Genomic DNA, 19,536 nt, shown 5'->3' with positions numbered 1-19,536 from the left:
CGTAAAACTACAAGGCCCTCCACCTGACGGGGCTTAGAAGGAATCCTGAATAACTCCAGGCTTAACAAGAGGAACAAGCTGGAGAGAGACAAGCAAAAGGTGCCCTGAGCTTACACCGCTTACAGAAGGATTAACCGGCCACCTGCCCCCGCCATCCAACTGCTCCCACCGGTGACTTCCAAGTAGAGCAAGCAGCACTCCAACTGGGCTGGGAGTGCACATCCTTCGCACCCATCTGTCTTTATCAAGTTAAAAGCCACGTGTTATTAAGAAAGCGGCGACTTGCAAACATGACCAAAGCCACAGCTCTATTTCTGAGCGTCTAATGAACAAACACAGCTGCTGCTGAAGGGCTCCGTGCCATGCTCTTCCTTCAAGGCACTGCTCACTGCAAAGTGTGACTTGTTAACCAGGTATTTCAGCAGTTTTACCGAAGAGCCTCATTTTAGCTGTGAGATTTTTTTAAATGTAGATGAAACTAAGGTCCTTTTTCAATTCAGGTCTCTAAAAAAGAGAAACTCTCCTTTCTTCAGTTCCTAGATGAAGAAGGTACCTTTTTATATGAATGTTCATGAATGAATCAACTCAAAAGTTTCACATGATTTCATTGGTGACAAAAGAGAGTCAGAGTGCTTTATCCATTTAGTTGCTATAAATCATTCCAAAGAAGTCAAAACTTTCTAGAACATAATGAGTATAATTCAAAAGAGCAATAAACACCTAGAGATGCACCAAGACTAACGCGATTATCATTTCTGTGCAGGAGTCCCCATCACACCACGAAGAAGTTCCGCTGTGACTTTTCTCCTACACATTTAAGGAAAAGTTCCCTTGCAAATTAATCATATGAAAACCAATCTATTATTCTAATTGTTTGTTTTTTAAGGAAGGGAGAGGGGAGGGAAGGTGGCCCAAACAACAGTACTCAAAACTAGTCGCCACTCTCAGATCACATTATGTTTTAACTCTGGGGGCCACATTTTAAGAGGCAAAGACAGGAGGCCACGCAGAAAAAAAACAGACAAGATGATCTGGTTCTAGAACACATGGCAAAAAGAAAATCAACTGAAGGGAAGTCAAAGAGCAAATACGAAAGATGGACATTACTGTACCACTTCTGAGACAGCTACCGTGAGTCAGACACTGTGCTGGGCATGTACATAAATAATCTTACTATTAATACAGTGATCCGAGAAGTACAGATTACTATCTCATCTCGTAGATCAGAAACCCCGTAAAATTAAGTAAACCAGGTCAGTCCGTCTGACTCTGACCCCCAAGCTTTCCCGGATGGCACACTTCTCCAAATCCGGGAATGTGTAGTCCTGTAACTGTCTGGCTGAGGGGCAGCCAGAGGCTACCATCATGTCACAGAAAACATTGACAGTGGTGGACAGAGAAAGGAGTCCCACAGGACATCCTCCCCCTGCCCCTCCCACTGCCCAGGACTGTGTATTTCACTCTGAAACTGTAACAACAAATTATAGACTCAAATAAAGAACAAGCCAACCCACAAGTCCCCAAAAATTCACACACCATTAATCTCCTGACATGATCACTGATCCCACTGTCTGGCTAAAACCAGAGCTCTCCCACCTCTGCAGGCTCCCTGAAGGCGGCACTAAGGTTCTCTGTCAGTCGCTGTAGGACCTGCGGTGGACCTGGAGAGGACTCTTTTTGTGGCCACTTCTATTTGGACCACTGGGAAACCTTCCTCCACTATGATTTGGCAAACGCATCATTTACATACAAATTAATCCCATCTCTCTCATTTGCTCATTAACCAAGAACAAGAAACTGGCATTGCCTGTCACTTGAAACTGTAAATACAAAAGCAAAGCCAGGCAATGAAACGAACTGACTGTGCTCGGTGCTTGGAGGGTCACTCTACACACTGAGGAATTTATGAGAGAAATGAGAGAATATCTGGGATTTGCTATGTTTTCTTGGGGAAGTAGACAAGATTGGCAGAATCCAATAATCGTTGGAGCTGGATGATGGGCCCATGGGTGTTCGCTTCTCTCTAGTTTTGTTTACACTCACGATTCCCAGGACAAAGTTTTGTGTTTTTTTTTTTTAAAGTGGGTCATCCAGCTGATTCAAAATATACCTGAATCGATTTCTTTATGATATCAATGAAAGGAAAAGTAATTTGTTTACATTTATAATCAATATGGATTTCAAAACCAGAAAGCAAGTTGCCAAAGTTATATACAGAATTCCAACGGTGTAAATGTTTTCTAAAAGATCACCTGGGTGAAATTCAACTTGTGTTTCACTGAACTATACACCAAGCATCATTTTGGATGGCAGGGATTTGTTTTTTCACATCATCGTCTGTATCTGTTTCTTTTTCATCATCAGCACAGCACACGGCACATAGTAAGAGCTCAGTAAGTAGTGGCTGTAAACTATGCTGTTATTTATAAGTGACAGTGAGTAGTAAATAACTTCTAAAACTCTTTCCAACTCTGTGATTTCAACAGTTCAACAGTCCAAGAAAATATCAGAGTAAGAGCAAAGGGAAAACTTTTCCACATATTTAAGCAGGGGCCCATTAATATGTTGCTGATGATTTGATGTAATAGCTTTCCCACAAAGGATACCCTACAGAAAAACCCAAGAACCCCCTCTGAAGCTCAGACCATCGACACCAAAGCTGACCTTCCTCAGCCACCGTGAGGATGGGTTGCCAGAGGACCGTGCTGTTTCCCTGGCTGGTGTCAACCCAAAGAGGTCGCGGGAGAGTCACAAGCCCTGCTCTGTGGGCGATCTGTTACACTCACCTCAAACTTTAGAATCCACTACGCTGCTGTTGACCATCTTTTATGCTTTCCCGGCGTTAACATGTTCCTTACGGCTACTCGTTAGTCTATATTATGACCGAGTGTCCTTTTTCAGGCGCTCGTTTAGTCTCCTAGGAAATCCCTCTTCACTGGCGCACATCAGCCATGCCCTGCTTTAGCACACCCGCTTCTGGGGTGAGAGTACCTCTTCCTCACAGGGGGTCCCGCTCCGACCCCCGGCACACAGCCACCTCTTATGCCAGGCCTGGCTGTATGCTTGGATCATATCAGAGCAGTACTTTGTTTTCCAAAAATTAATCTTAACCATTAAACGGAGATGTTAATGTGGGAGGCGGGGGAGGGTTTCCTCTGCCAGCTGTCAGCTCGCTCTGTAGGTAAAACCTCAGTAATACGTTTCTAAAGCAGAAGCAAAGATGCTAGACTCCGCAGGTATACACACTCGCCCACTGCTCCTCACGTTAACCGCTCCTCACGTCAGGGCTCTCCAGAAAATAAAGCCTTGCCTATTCCTCGTGTTCCTCGGCGTCTATGCCGAAAATCCCCCTGGCTGTCACTAGCGGGTTGCAGATTGAATGAGAGCTCCCAAACTCCATGTCCCAGGACATTAGCTGGTAGGGATTCTGAATGCCCTGCAAAGTTCACGCTACAAATCAACCGAATACTTCCCAGGAACTGAAGCACAGCACAGAGCCAGAAGGTTCCTCTCGGAAACCACACTCCACTGGTGAGCCTCCGGCCCGCCGGGTCTCCGTTATCAGGATCATCTCTGCTTTACCTCCACCTTGGGCACCACAACCTAAGGTCCCCGCCCGGTGGCCAAGCCACCCCCATCGCCACCACACAAGCCTGCTCACTCAGAACACTGCCCTTCTCAGCCCCGCACCGAGGAGGGTCACAAAAGGAAAATAAGGAGAAAGACCATAATTTTCACTTGACAGCACTTTGATCAGAATCCAGGCTCCTGTGGGCTGTTTTCTGGGGAGTGTGTGCAGCGCTGCACCTCTGGGACAGGGACCAGCCACGACCACGCGGGACTCACCTGGGGATACAGGCCAGGTAGGAAATGAGCCTCCGGAGGTCCTCCTGTCGTATCCTGTCATGATTGCTGCGGGCCGGGAAGGTTAGGATGGGACCCCCGCGCTTATCTCTGCCACCTGGAAACAAACGTGGAAGAGGCTCAGACAGAAACAAGAGGAAACAGGACTCTATGGGCCACTGGGCGCCCAGCATCGCAGCCTGCCCACCCACTCTCGCGAAGCTGTGCCCAGAGCCCTCCTGGCCCGGCAGGACCCCATGAAAGGCCGGCATCCCTGGCTCCGCTGAGACAGGTGGCAATGCCATCCCTCCCAGGACACCGGCGATGAAGTCTGAGTTTTGCACACCACATGGAAGGTATCACAGAAGGCCCTGGCTCTTTCTTCCAGTGTTTGTTCCCTCCTTTATTCAGTTTCATGTTTGGACAGAAAAAAAGGTTTCATGTATACGTGCTTCCATCACCTTAAACTCCCACCTCCGGGGACTTCCCTGGTGGCACAGTGGATAAGACTCTGCGCTCCCAAGGCAAGGGGCCCAGGTTTGATCCCTGGTCAGGGAACTAAATCCCACATTCATGCCACAAGCAAGGAGCTTGCCGGCCACAACTAAGGAGCCCTTCGGCCACAACTAAGGAGCCCAAGTGCTGCAACTATGACCCGGTGCAACCAAATAAATAAATAAATATTTAAAAAAAAAAAAAAAACCATCTCCTCACGCCCTCTCTCTCTCCCTTTCTCTGTCTCCCTCTCTCTCTCTCCTCCACACTGTCCCCTCTCCTTCCCTCCCCGTCACTCTCAGCTCTGTCTCTTTGCTACCAACCAAACTGGGCTTTAACTCATGAAAGGGAAAAGACAGAAATGTTCTTCAAACTCTGCACTGACGGCTACTTTATATAATCTGGGATCCAGGGCACCTTCCCCTCTCAAGGGCAGTACCTGACCCCTGTGGTCAAGCTTCCCCACTCTCTCACACAAAGCCACACACACACAAAAGCAAAAAAGAGAGAGAGAGGGAGAGATTGGCACACAAGAAGTTTCAAACAGAACTAAATTAGCTTAAGAACTTTAGAAATATTACATTACACACTAAGCACAAATCCACGTGACTGGCCTTTGACAGGAAGGCAGAAACGCTTCTCATGAACATGTATACAATCCTAAGGAAGTCTGCTGGGTATCACTGAACATTTCTGGTGAAACTACTCTATTTATTTTATTACTTCTATTCGGGTTTTCAGAAAAGAACACAGAGAAAGAAAATTTTGTTTTCCCAAGTGTATGCTTCATTTAGTTTTACAGCTCTGGTCACCTCTTTCTAGAAGTACAGCAATAAGATCTCAAAATTCAAGCCACAACATGAAACAATTATTTTCTCATCTTAATTATTTACCTTGTCAGCAGACGTAACTGAAAAGGCAAGCAAAAAGCAAGCAAGCAAGAGAAAACCAAATTCTTTACTTTTAGAATGCCAAAAACATACTCAGCAGAAGATGCTGGCATTTTAAAAACACATTTTTACCAACATGGGTCTTTACCATGTCCTAGAATGATTAGCAATTCCTCTCAACAGTAATGAAACTAAGTGCTGATTCTGAACACTTAAACTGACCCACGTGTACTGTTAAGTTACGAAGCCCAGAAAGATGTTAAATTATTTATAAATCCAATAACCCAGGTATTAAATAGGAACAACACTACATCACAGCTGACACACGCTAGGTATGGCATCAAGTGCCTGACACCCGCGTTCTGATCTGATCATCACAACGATCCTGTTAGGAGATTTCCTCACGCCAGCTTTATCGTGAAAGATACTGAGGCTCAAAGAGCTTATATAAAGACAAAGGGACCATGCCAGCATGTCACAACTGGGCCCTTTGCCCTGATAAGAACTTGCATAATTTTTCAAACTAGTGGCTTTACTTCTTTCTAAATAATAAAAATATCAGAAGGAATGAAAGGTACTATTAAAAGTGAGAAGCAGTAAATTTTTTTTAATTTAGATTTCAAACAGTAATAGATTTGCCATTTTAAAATACATCATTGGAGATCTACTTATTTGTAAATAGCCTATTACTCATTTGGAAAAATAAACCAGTGGACAATATTTTTCTATTGTACTTTTCAGAACCATTTTGTCTCATTACTCCTGTTTTAGCTGAAGAATTGTATTACGTGCGGAGAGTAAAAAACTTAAACACTGAAAAAACAAAAAAGTGAGAAGCAGTATTGTTGTAAATGCTGGAATGACATTATGAAGTAATCTTCTAAATACGAGACAGTAATTTTAGGGAAAAATCATTGGCTCTAGTTTTTTTGGAATACCTCTTGTCCCCGAGATAAGACCAGTAACAACTGCAGTATTTTTTATTTCCCAACATCTTTCATTCCTTTCAAAACAGAGTCAATCTCCTTGATCAAAAATATAAGAGAGACCTTCAGGATGGTGGAGGAGTAAGACACAGAGATCACCATCCTCCCCACAAACACATCAGAAATACATCTACATGTGGAACAGCTCCTACAGAACACCTACTGAATGCTGGCAGAAGACCTCAGACTTCCCAAAAGATATATAATTTCTTTTCCTTTTTCTCTTTTTGTGAGTGTGTATGTGTACGCTTCTTGGTGTGATTCTGACTGCATAGCTTTGCTTTTACCATTTGTCAAGGGTTCTGCCTGTCCGCTTTTTTTTTTACTTTTTTATTTTTAATAATTTTAAAAATTTTTATCTTAAAATCTTTATTCTATTTTATTTTAGTTTTTTCTTTCTTTCTTTCTTTCTCCCTTTTCTTCTGAGCCCTGTGGCTGACAGGGTCTTGGTGCTCCAGCCGGGTGTCAAGACTGAGTCTCTGAGGTGGGAGAGCTGAGTTCAGGACATCGGTGCACCAGAGACCTCCCGGCTCCACATAATATCAAATGGCAAAAGCTCTCCCAGAGATCTCCATCTCAATGCCAAGACCCAGCTCCACTCAACAACCAGCAAGCTCCAGTGTTGGACACCCTATGCCAAACAAATAGCAACACAGGAAAACAAACCCACCCATTAGCAGAGAGGCTGCCTAAAATCATAATAAGGTCACAGAAACCCCAAAACACACCACCAGACGTGAACCTGCCCACGAGAAAGACAAGATCCAGCCTCATCCACCAGAACACAGGCACTAGTCCCCTCCACCAGGAAGCCTACACAGCCCACTGAACCAACCTCAGCCACTGCGGGCAGACACCAAAAACAACGGGAACTACGAACCTGCAGCCTGCGAAAACCAGACCCCAAACACAGTAAGTTAAGCAACACGAGAAGACAGATAAATACACAGCAGATGAAGCAGCAAGGTAAAAACCCAACAGACCAAATGAATGAAGAGGAAATAGGCAATCTACCTGAAAAAGAATTCAGAGTAATGATAGTAAAGATGATCCAAATCTTGGAAACAGAATGGAGAAAATACAAGAAACGTTTAACAAGGACCTAGAAGAACAAAAGAGCAAACAAACAATGATGAACAACACAATAAATGAAATTTAAAATTCTCTAGAAGGAATCAATAGCAGAAAAACTGAGGCAGAATAACAGATAAGTGACCTGGAAGATAAAACAGTGGAAATAACTCCCACAGAGCGGAATATAGGGGGAAAAAATGAGAAGAATTGAAGACAGTCTCAGAGACCTATGCGACAACACTAAACGCACCAACATTCGAATTATAGGGGTACCAGAAGAAGAGAAAAAGAAAGGGTCTGAGAAAGTATTTGAAGAGATTATAGTTGAAAACTTCCCTGACATGGGAAAGGAAATAGTCACCCAAGTCCAAGAAGCACAGAGAATCCCAAACAGGATAAATCCTAGGAAAAACACACTAAGACACATATTAATCAGACTAACAAAAATTAAATACAAAGAAAAATTATTAAAAGCAGCAAGGGAAAAACAAAAAATAACACACAAAGGAATCCCCATAAGGTTATCAGCTGATTTATCAGCAGAAACTCAGCAGGCCAGAAGCGACTGGCAGGAAAATGTGCTCAAAGAGAAAAAGCTACAACCAAGATTACTCTACCCAGCAAGGATCTCATTCAGATTTGATGGAGAAATCAAAAGCTTTTCAGACAAGCAAAAGCTAAGAGAATTCAGCACCACCAAACCAGCTTTACAACAAATGCTAAAGAAACTTCTCTAGGCAGGAAACACAAGAGAAGGAAAAGACCTACAATAACAAACCCAAAACAATTAAGAAAATGGTCATAGGAACATACATATTGATAACTACCTTAAATGTCAATGGATTAAATGCTCCAAGCGAAAGACACAGACTGGCTGAATGGATACAAAAACAAGACATATATATATGCTGTCTACAAGTGAGGCAATTCAGACCTAGGGACACATACAGACTGAAAGTAAGGGGATGGGAAAAGATATTCCATGCAAATGGAAATCAAAAGAAAGCTGGAGTGGCAATTCTCATATCAGAAAAAACAGATTTTAAAATAAGGACTATTAGAAGAGACAAAGAAGGACACTACATAATGATCAAGGGATCACTCCAAGAAGAAGATATAATTGTAAATATTTATGCACCAAACATAGGAGCACCTCAATACTAAGGCAAATGCTAATAGCCATAAAAGGGGATAGCGACAGGAACACAATCATAGTACGGGACTTTAACACCCACTTTCACCAATGGACAGATCATCCAAAATGAAAATATATAAGGAAACACAAGCTTTAAATGATACATTAAACATGATAGACTTAATTTGTATTTATAGGACATTCCATCTGAAAACAACAGAATACACTTTCTTCTCAAGTGCTCATGGAACATTCTCCAGGATAGATCATATCTTGGGTCACAAATCAAGCCTTGGTAAATTTAAGAAAATTGAAATCGTATCAAGTATCTTTTCCAACCACAACGCTATGAGACTAGATATCAATTACAGGGAAAAAAATCTGTAAAAAATACAAACACATGGAGGCTAAACAATACCCTACTAAATAACCAAGCGATCACTGAAGAAATCAACGAGGAAATCAAAAAATACCTAGGAACAAATGACAATGAAAACACGATGACCCAAAACCTATGGGATGCAGCAAAAGCAGTTCTAAGAGGAAAGTTTATAGCAATACAATCCTACCTCAAGAAACAAGAAAAATCTCAAACAAACAACCCAAGCTTACACCCAAAGCAATTAGAGAAAGAAGAAAAAGAAAACCCAAAGTTACCAGAAGGGAAGAAATCATAAAGATGAGATCAGAAATAAATGAAAAAGAAATGAAGGAAACAATAGCAAAGATCAATAAATCTAAAAGCTGGTTCTTTGAGAAGATACACAAAATTGATAAACCACTAACCAGACTCATGAAGAAAAAAAGGGAGGAGACTCACATCAACAGACGTAGAAATGAAACAGGGGAAGTAACAAATGACACTGCAGAAACACAAAGGATCAGGAGAGATTACTTCAAGCAACTATATGCCAATAAAATGAACAACCTGGAAGAAATGGACAAATCCTAAGACAAGCACAACCTTCAGAGACTGAACCAGGAAGAAAATAGAAAATAAAAACAGACCAACCACAGGCACTGAAATTGAGACTGTGATTAAAAATCTTCCAACAAACAAAAGCCCAAGACCAGATGGATTCACAGGCGAATTCTATCAAACATTTAGAGAAGCGCTAACACCTATCCTTCTCAAACTCTTCCAAAATATAGCAGAGGAAGAAACACTCCCAAACTCATTCTATGAGGCCACCATCACCCTGATACCAAAACCAGACAAAGATATCACAAAGAAAGAAAACTACAGGCCAATATCACTGATGAACACAGATGCAAAAATTCTCAACAAAATACTAGCAAACAGAATTCAACAGCACATCAAAAGGATCATACACCATGATCAAGTGGGTTTTATCCCAGGAATGCAAGGATTCTTCAATATACGCAAATCAATGTGATAAACCATAATAACAAACTGAAGGAGAAACACCATATGATCATCTCAATAGATGCAGAAAAAGCTTTCGACAAAATTCAACACCCATTTATGATAAAAACCCTCCAGAAAGTAGGCATAGAGGGAACTTACCTCAACATACTAAAGGCCACATATGACAAACCCACAGCCAACACTGTTCTCAATGGTGAAAAACTGAAATCATTTCCTCTGAGATCAAGAACAAGACAAGGTTGTTCACTCTCACCACTATTATTCAACACAGTTTTGGAAGTCTTAGCCACAGCAATCAGAGAAGTAAAAGAAATAACAGGAATCCAAATCACCAAATAAGAAGTAAAACTGTCACTGTTTGCAGATGACATGATACTATACATAGAGAATCCTAAAGATGCTACCAGAAAACTACTAGAGCTAATCAAAGAATCTGGTAAAGTAGCAGGATACAAAATTAATGCACAGCAATCTCTTCCATTCCTATACACTAATGATGAAAAATCAGAAAGAGAAATTAAGGAAATACTCCCATTTATCATTGCAACAAAAAGAAAAAAATCCATAGGAATAAACCTACCTAAGGAGACAAAAGACCTATATTCAGAAAACTATAAGACACTGATGAAAGAAACTAAAGTGGATACCACCAGACGGAGAGATATACCACGTTCTTGGATTGGAAGAAACAACATTGTGAAAATGACTATACTACGCAAAGCAATCTACAGATTCAGTGCAATCGCTATCAAACTACCAATGGCATTTTTCACAGAACTAGAACAAAAAATTTCACAATTTGTATGGAAACACAAAAGACCCCGAATAGCCAAAGGCACCTTGAGAAGGAAAAACGGACCTGGAGGAATCAGGCTCCCAGGCTTCAGACTATACTACAAAGCTACACTAATCAAGACAGTATGGTACTGGCACAAAAAAAGAAATATCGATCAATGGAACAGGATAGAAAGCCCAGAGATAAACCCACGCACATATGGCCAGCTTATCTTTGATAAAGGAGGCAAGAATATACAGTGGAGAAAAGACAGCCTCTTCAATAAGTGGTGCTAGGAAAACTGGACAGCTACATGCAAAAAAATGAAATTAGAACATTCCCTAACACCATATGCAAAAGTAAACTCAAACTGGATTAAAGACCTAAATGTAAGGCCAGACACTATCAAACTCTTAGAGGAAAACAGGCAAAACACTCTATGACATAAATCACAGCAAGATCCTTTTTGACCCACCTCCTAGAGAAATGCAAATAAAAACAAAAATAAACAAATGGGACCTAATGAAACTTAAAAGCTTTTGCACAGCAAAGGAAACCATAAACAAGACCAAAAGACAACCCTCAGAATGGGAGAAAATATTTGCAAATGAAGCAACTGACAAAGGATTAATCTCCAAAATTTACAAGCAGCTCATGCAGCTCAATATCAAAAAAACAAACAACTCAACCCAAAAATGGGCAGAAGACCTAAATAGACATTTCTCCAAAGAAGATATACAGATTGCCATGTAAGGATGCTCAAAATCACTAATTAGAGAAATGCAAATCAAAACTACAATGAGGTATCACCTCATACCAGTCAGAATGGCCATCATCAAAAATCTACAAACAATAAATGCTGGATAGGGTGTGAACAAAAGGGAACCCTCCTGCACTGTTGGTGGGAATGTAAATTGATACAGCCACTATGGAGAACAGTATGGAGATTCCTTAAAAAACTAAAAATAGACCTACCATATGACCCAGCAATCCCACTACTGGGCATATACCCTGAGAAAACCAAAAAGAGACATGTACCACAACGTTCAATGCAGCTCTATTTACAATGGCCAGGACATGGAAGCAACCTAAGTGTCCATTGACAGATGAATGGATAAAGAAGAAGTGGCACATATATACAATGCAACATTACTCAGCCATAAAAAGAAACGAAATTGAGTTATTTGTAGTGAGGTGGACGGACCTAGAGTCTGTCATACAGAGTGAAGTAAGTCAGAAAGAGAAAAATAAATACTGTATGCTAACACATATATATGAAATCTAAAAAAAAAAAAATATATATATATATATATGGATCTGAGGAACCCAGGGGCAGGACAGGAATAAAGACGCACATGTAGAGAATGGACTTGAGGACACGGGGAGGGGGAAGGGTAATCTGGGACGAAGTGAGAGAGTGGCATGGACATATATACACTACCAAATGTAAAACAGATAGCTAGTGGGAAGCGGCCGCATAGCACAGGGAGATCAGCTCAGTGCTTTGTGACCACCTAGAGGGGTGGGATAGGGAGGGTGGGAGGGAGATCCAAGACAGAGGAGATATGGGGATATATGCATATGTATAGCTGATTCACTCTGTTATAAAGCAGAAACTAACACACCACTGTAAAGCAAGTATACCCAAAGATTAAAAAAATATATTATACATCGACATATTACAGAAATGTGAGTTTTAAAAAATTTAGTATGATATTTGTATTAAAACATTCACCTCACTTTTGGTAAAAAGAACAGCATCTCACATTTTTCTGGACCACCATTCTTAATATTTTAAATGCAACATAATGTGTGGCTCATTAGGGAGACTAAATGCCCATGACCCCTGCTCGACTGTCCTCCTTCCGGGGTCATCATATCTCACAACGCGAGCAAGGTGGGCTCCAGCGTGGCTGTGAAAAGTAGAATCCAAAATCCGCCCACCTAAGACAGTCGTGGGGGAGTCAACAGGTGTGCACGCCGTCATTCTGTTCACTCCATGAGTGACGACAAGCTGCAGGTGTGTGCCGAAGTGCTGGCTGCCTCTGTGACTGCTCCACTGTCAATGAGAGATGCCCCCGAGCTGGAGGTGCTGGTGAGGAACCCCCAGGGAACTGCCGGTAAGCTCGTCCACCAAACAGACTCTCATTCATGTCCTAAAAAAAGCTTACCTAAACCTGAACTTGAATTTTAAGACAGAGGGGCAAAAAGTCATTTTGTCTTTTGCCGGTTCCCAGAAGAGTTTCAGAAAACTCACCACAATAATTTTAGAACTTCATCAAAATTTACTTATGAGGGACTTCCCTGGTGGCACAGTGGTTAAGAATAGCCTGCCAATGCAGGGGACACGGGTTCGACCCCTGGTCCGGGAAGACCCCACATGCCGTGGAGCAACTAAGCCCGTGCGCCACAACTACTGACCCTGCGCTCTAGAGCCCATGAGACACAACTACTGAAGCCTGCGAGCCACAACTACTGAAGCTCGCGTGCCTAGAGCCCACGTTCCGCAACAAGAGGAGTCACCGCAATGAGGAGCCCGTGCATCACAACGAAGAGTAGCCCCCGCTCGCCACAACTAGAGAAAGCCCGTGAGCAGCAACGAAGACCCAAAGCAACCAAATAAATAAATAAAATCATTTTAAGAAAAAATCACTTGTGAAGTAAAGATGGACTATTCTCCGTTAAATAATTTAATAATTTCTTTTCACTTGCAAACCTCCCTGCACGGGGGTGCATCTTCCAATCTGTGGTGTGTCACAGTCAGTGACAGGCAGGTGCCAATCAACCATATGAGGACCCCTCCCAGTGAGGCTTAAAAAAAACATCTTAGAACCATTAGTATTAGTTCAGAAGAATACAGTCTCTGACCCTTAAGGTGCTTAAAAATCATCTCCACAGATGTTTGTTTATATTATATTCCCCAAGATTTAACTTGGTTGCCAATGTCACAGAAGGTACACAAATGAAAACACTGACCCAGTTATGACGCAGAAAAGCCACAAATTCACAGTTTCGGTTCCTGAAGTAATAAAAACAATGATGCTGCAGTTCATAAAAGCTTCATCTACTAGACACTCCTATGTGTCTGATGTCAACCCCCAGCTTCACAGTGAGGCGGGAGGGACAGATGTCAGTCCCACTTTATAGACAGGAAACTCAGCGCCTCAGTTCCTATGATGAAAAGAAAAGGGCAGGAAGTCCAGTTCCTGCACCTACCAACGTCACAGGATATCTGCGTATGAGAGCTTCACAGCTTCTGGACCTCTACGTGTCTGGAACCGAAAACCAACAGCCCATTCAGGATTATCTGCCCATCCAAATGCTGGGTTAGCCGAAAAACAAGGCAAAAAACGTGAAGTTTCTGTTCACGATGACACTATTCTCAATTCTTATAAAAACGGCATCCTCTCTGCCATTCCTCCCCACCCCACTACATTTTACTTCCGTGAGGCACCTATCACCTTCTAGTAAACGATACACGTCACACATTCTTTCTGTTTGTCTGTCTCCCCACTAGAACGGAAGCCCCCAGAGGCAGGCATCTCTGTTCACTCACTGACATCTTATACCCTCTCAGGCTGGCACACAGGAGGTATTCAGTAAATAGTCACTGAATGAACGGATTCTTCTTCTACACTCCAAACAAAGTTAATTCAAAATACCTACTATCAGGTATCAGGAAGTTAAAAATGGAAATGCCTGATGAACACTCCTATAGAAACGCAGATGCTAAACGAACTGAGGTTTATTTTAATATCAGAAGGAGGCTGGAAAAGGTCTACGTAATAGCTATATACGTCTGTGTGACGCTTCTTTTCCTAATAAACCTAGTGATACTCATTTCCCTCTTATGAGAGGTAACTTCAGGGGACTTGGTCTCTTGAGCAGTGTGGCCCAGAATGACCACAGAAGCAGCCAGTTTCAGTTACCCCTTTTTCTTTAAATGAATTGATAAAAACTCACCTCTTACCCAAGTAGAAGAAACTTCTTTCTTTCTTTTTTTTAATTGAAGTACAGTGACTTACAATATTGAGAATAAACTTCTTTTGTAAGAAAGGCATTCTCACTTTGCAAAGTATAATGTAAATTTCAATGGACCAACAGTACTGTTCCCTGCATGGTCCCCATCTGAATTTCCGGTTTCGAATACCATTGCAAATGGTTCTTCACTCCCCCTGAGGAACAGCAACTCACTAACCATGAAAAGCAAACTTTTCCAAAGCAAAGCTCTGAGAAAGTGCAGTCTGTGAAAGAGAAATTATGGCTACTATCTATTAAGTCTGCTACGGACCAACAAAACTCTGGTAAGAGGGTGCCCACTGGGCCCCTGCTCGAGGCCAACAGAAGGCCAGCCCTGACCGTCACACGCTCACCGCCCGTACCTTGTCGCTGCCTAATCCTGGGAATCAGAAACTCGCTTACACACCGTCTCGAATAAAGACTCTAAGGGGACTCTGTACTCTGTGTGGAAGGAAGGTCTCTAGAGGCACCCGGCCCTCCAGTCAGTCACTACAGCCTCGGACTGTGCTAGATGCTAACTAGAATACACAAAATGAATGGGAGGTCCCCCTTCCCTTCTCAAGAAACGTGGAATTTTCTGCAAAACTGAAACACGAACTAGAGTCAGTGGTCTCAACACTAACAGCAAACCTCTGGGCAATAAGATCCTATATTCCTGTCAATTCCCCCATTTACAAAGGTCAGTGTTCACCTTGCCCAAAAAAAGCTATTCTCAAAGAGTTCCCCAAATGCTGGTCAACAGACAGCTGACTGAATGAGCTATGGTGCAGACACAGCACGGTTATATACAACTGTGAAAGGCACGGCGAATCTCCGTTTGTCCTGCTATACACTGCTCTCTCTACAATACTGTTTAAGGGGAAAGCAGAAAGGCAGAGAAAATGGTGCAAAGTACATCACTGTCTGGTCTGGGGGCGGCGGCGGGGAGGTGAGAATAGATGGACGGACAGAGACTGCTTGTGTTTTAAAGGTATAAGAAATAAACCAACACTGAAGAAGACGAAAGCAAAAAAGTTTACCTACTGGGGAGGGAAGGTACAGGGTGGATGAGGCAAGGAGAGAAACTAGATTTCTTTGAGTACACCTTATCTTTTAACTTTTTTTTAGTTTTTAAACCTCAAATGATGTACACATTTTACTTAATATTGAAGCAAGATTAAGTGGTTGTTTTTTTAAGCCTTAAAAATGTAAAGTAAAATAAGACAAATGATCCTGAGTTTCAGGTTGGGAAGAACTTGATCTACGTGGAGAGGAACTATTTTTTGTGACTGTAAAACACAGTAATAGGGCTGTACATTCTTAGTGGTATGTACCCTTAGGACAACAAGACAACAGAAGTGTTAAGTTACATTTGGTAGTCATACTGTGGTGACAACATCAGTATTACAATGTAAATAAGTAATTAGGTTGATGAGGGTAGGCACTAAGATTTTTAGCAAAAGGAAAAGAAAAGGAGATGCAGATATAAAATCAAAGAAAAATAAAATATCTGTAATTCTATATTTGAATTGGAAACTTTAGTATGAAGCCATGATATCTTTTCTCACTTCGAAAACATATATATACAGATTTCCTAAATGTGTCCACTGAAGAGGCTCAGAAACAGTGACCCACCCAGAACAGCAAGCTTCCCCAGCACCCTGCACCATTCCCCATGCAAAAGAACCAGGGCACTTTAGAGAAGTGGCTGATTGCAGACATGGAGCAGGAAACAGACAAGATGGGCCTGAAATATCTTGTAATATCAGCAGAGAGAGAAGCTGTAATACTGTGGTACTTGGATTCAGGAGCCCATCTGAAGAGGCTCTCACTGGCCAAAGGATGGGAACATTTTAACTTCGCAAGAGAAAAAGAAATGTACAGTGGGGGAATTCCCTGGCGGTCCAGTGGTCAGGACTCAGCACTTTCACTGCCTGGGTTCAATCCCTGGTCGGGGAACTAAGAACCCACAAGCCGAGCCGTGTGGCCGAAAAAAAAAAAAAAAAAAATGTACAATTGAAACACATCAAATATATTTAAAATCATGAGCTCAAAATGTCACTTATAAAAAACCTCAATGGTTTTTTTATTAGTCTGAAATGACTAATGATGTGTCTGAAAACTAATAAAGGACAAGCATCAATCGTTTTTCCTCCTTTCCTGTATGAACTGTGTTCTCAGGGAAACCAAGAAGCTGATTGGGACGTTTCTCTTTATGGAATACCCAAGTTGACAAATGAAGAAAAAAGGATATAATTAGATTATCACTATTTTGTAACCCTAAAAAAATATTACATCGAAGCAATAATTATCATAACGTCATAAAAGAGAGACAACCAGACTCTCCCAATAAAACTCACAGTAGAACCACCCAACACTACCCATTAAAATTTTCTGCCTATTTCCCTGCAAAACCAAGCGTCAAGATCCAGCTCCTAGCTCACAGGAAACACGGGGCAAGGGGAACATGTGACATGACCCCCCAGGGACGCAACCAGCAAAATGTAGGGAAATCTACAGGAAAACACTGTTTCCTCATTTAATAAACATACAGGAGTGACACAAAAAGAATGAGGAGGAGGAAGCTAAAGATTAAAAGATACATCAGACACATCAACCAACTGCAGTATACATCCTGTAAAAACAAATTACGAGACAAACGGAAATATGAATACTGATTAGCGTTTTATATATCAGAGTTATTATTCATTTTTATGTCTATTAATGGTATATTGAGGTTTTTTTAAAGCCTTTCAAGGAATACAGATGACACAAGATGATTGAGGTGACCCATGGATTCACGGCAGTTTTCTATACTATTCTTTCTCCTTTTGGATGTTGAAATGTTCCATGATAAAAAGTTAAGGGAAAAAAGGTGTTCTTAATTCTGGTGGCTGCCTGTGAGTTCTTTCACGGCCCAGACCAAACCCTAGTGGCACAGGAGCCACATGAAGTGGTTGACATTATATACACACACGTACATATATATATAAGGTACACACACGCACAACATTAAATATGTAATACACTGAATATGTATACCATAAATATACCTACTTTTATACATATAACATTAAACATAAACTACAGGACACTTCTTTTACTGCCCCTCCGCTGACGTCATGCATGAAGTTAGACACGTCACTCACCTCATTCAAAAGGACTGCTTTTTAGGGGACCCGGAGATGAGACAGGATCAGAAATACTGAAGCTCAAAGAGTCCACACTGGTTTCTTAGAGATCTTAAGCTAACAGGCAACTCACAGAATCGCCGATCCTCTGGCCTGCTTTTTCAAAGCCCTGGCTATTCCACTTAGACTTAATTTACTAAAAGCCACTCTCGTGGAGAGCTTTTACAAAGTTACCATAATAAATACCCCTGATATGTATTAAAATGGGGTCAGGGCAAAAAAGTAGATTGGCACTTGCCAGAGCTGAGGGGTGGAGGAATCAGGGGCTGGGAATGGGGCTCTTTGGGGGCTGATCAAAGTGATGCTTCCACAACCTTGCAAATACACTAAAATCTACTAGGCTGTACACTTTTAAAAGGTGGATTTCAAAAATAAATAAATTTTAAAAATAAATAAAAGGTGGATTTATGGTATGTGAATTTTATCTCAAGAAAAAAGAAAAAACAGGATCAGAGGTAAAAATGTTTCAGAAGTTTCCTCCTTCATTGAAATAAAAAAAAAATTTACCACATAAGTAATCAATTTGTTTTTAATTTAATGATTTTTTTTTTTCCTTTTCCCTTCCTAAACAAGATAACAGCAAACCTAAGGGAATCAGCAAGGACCTCATGCTACTTTAACTGGCCAATTCTGGCCACAGATTAGGAAATACTATGAAACTGTGGTGGCCCCTACTAACTGCATTTTGCTAACCCAGCTGGTAGAAGTCCTACCATCTCTAAAAATGGTTCTGGACTGATTTGTTGCAATGCAAAACTTCCCTCCCCACTAAAGACATCCAACTTTAATTAACCCTGCAGAATTTAAGGTTTTAGCAAAGATTCATGATAAACTCTGAAAGATTGATTTTACTGGATTAGTCGAAAGAGAAATAGTTTAGTTTTGACAGTAACTTAGATAGAAACACCATCTATTAATATATTCTGTATTAAATGCTTAAAAACAGTGAATATGTACATGTACACACTGCTATATTTAAAATAAATAACCAACAAGGACCTACTATATAGCACAGGGAATGCTGCTCAATATTCTGTAATAACCTAAATGGGAAAATAATTTGAAAAAGAATAGATGCATGTATATGTATAACTGAATGACTCTGCTGTACGCCTGAAACCAACTCAACATTGTTAATCCACTATGCTCCACTATTTTTTTTTTAAAAAGAGTGCATATAACAATCATCACTCAATCTTCTACTGTTCTTCACCTACCCATCACCACAAGCATAATAAGAGAAGAAAGCGCAGCGACGAGGTTTAGGAACAAAAGAAGGGACCGAAGGAGCAGGTGCCCTCATCACAGAGCCAAACTTTAAAACAGAACACTGATGAACGTGCGAGATCAGCTTTCTTTCAGCCTTTCTTACGAAAGAAAGCCTGTAATGTTTTAGAGTCTTTAACTTTAAAATCCACCTGTGAACTAGTCAGGAGGTTCATGAAACTGGCATGAGTCCATATTTTGCAGTTTGTCAGTAAATGATTAGAAAGGAGCAAATGCTAATTTGAAAACAGTGTATTAGAAGCCAGGAGGGCCTTTTCCCCCTTTCATTTCTTTACCATGTTTTCGCAACAATCTAAAGCACCTTCTCCTTTTCATGAACTTAGTCTTCTATTAACCTCTCAAAGTCACCTTGAAGTAGATTTACTTCAGCAAAGTCATCAAACAGTGGTCAACAGGAGGCAAGAAACACCACTGGACACAAAGCGAGATGAGACTAGCGAAAAAGCCACAGGAAGCTGCATCCTAAATATA

At 41.3% G+C, this 19,536-nt stretch overlaps 1 protein-coding gene across 1 annotated transcript in view; it reads right to left on the bottom strand.

The window, feature by feature from the left end:
- TRIO (trio Rho guanine nucleotide exchange factor) overlaps window positions 1-19,536 on the bottom strand; it is a 372,408-nt gene that overhangs the window by 220,331 nt on the left and 132,541 nt on the right. Inside the window, exon 3 of the mRNA XM_065873385.1 lies at window positions 3,847-3,961. Within this exon, the coding sequence (XP_065729457.1) occupies window positions 3,847-3,961 (115 nt within the window). The remainder of the gene's footprint in view (window positions 1-3,846; window positions 3,962-19,536) is intronic.

This window comes from Phocoena phocoena, chromosome 3 (assembly GCF_963924675.1).
Source record: "Phocoena phocoena chromosome 3, mPhoPho1.1, whole genome shotgun sequence".
Taxonomy (NCBI): Eukaryota; Metazoa; Chordata; class Mammalia; order Artiodactyla; family Phocoenidae; genus Phocoena; species Phocoena phocoena.
This window is presented reverse-complemented; position numbering and strand designations above follow the sequence as displayed.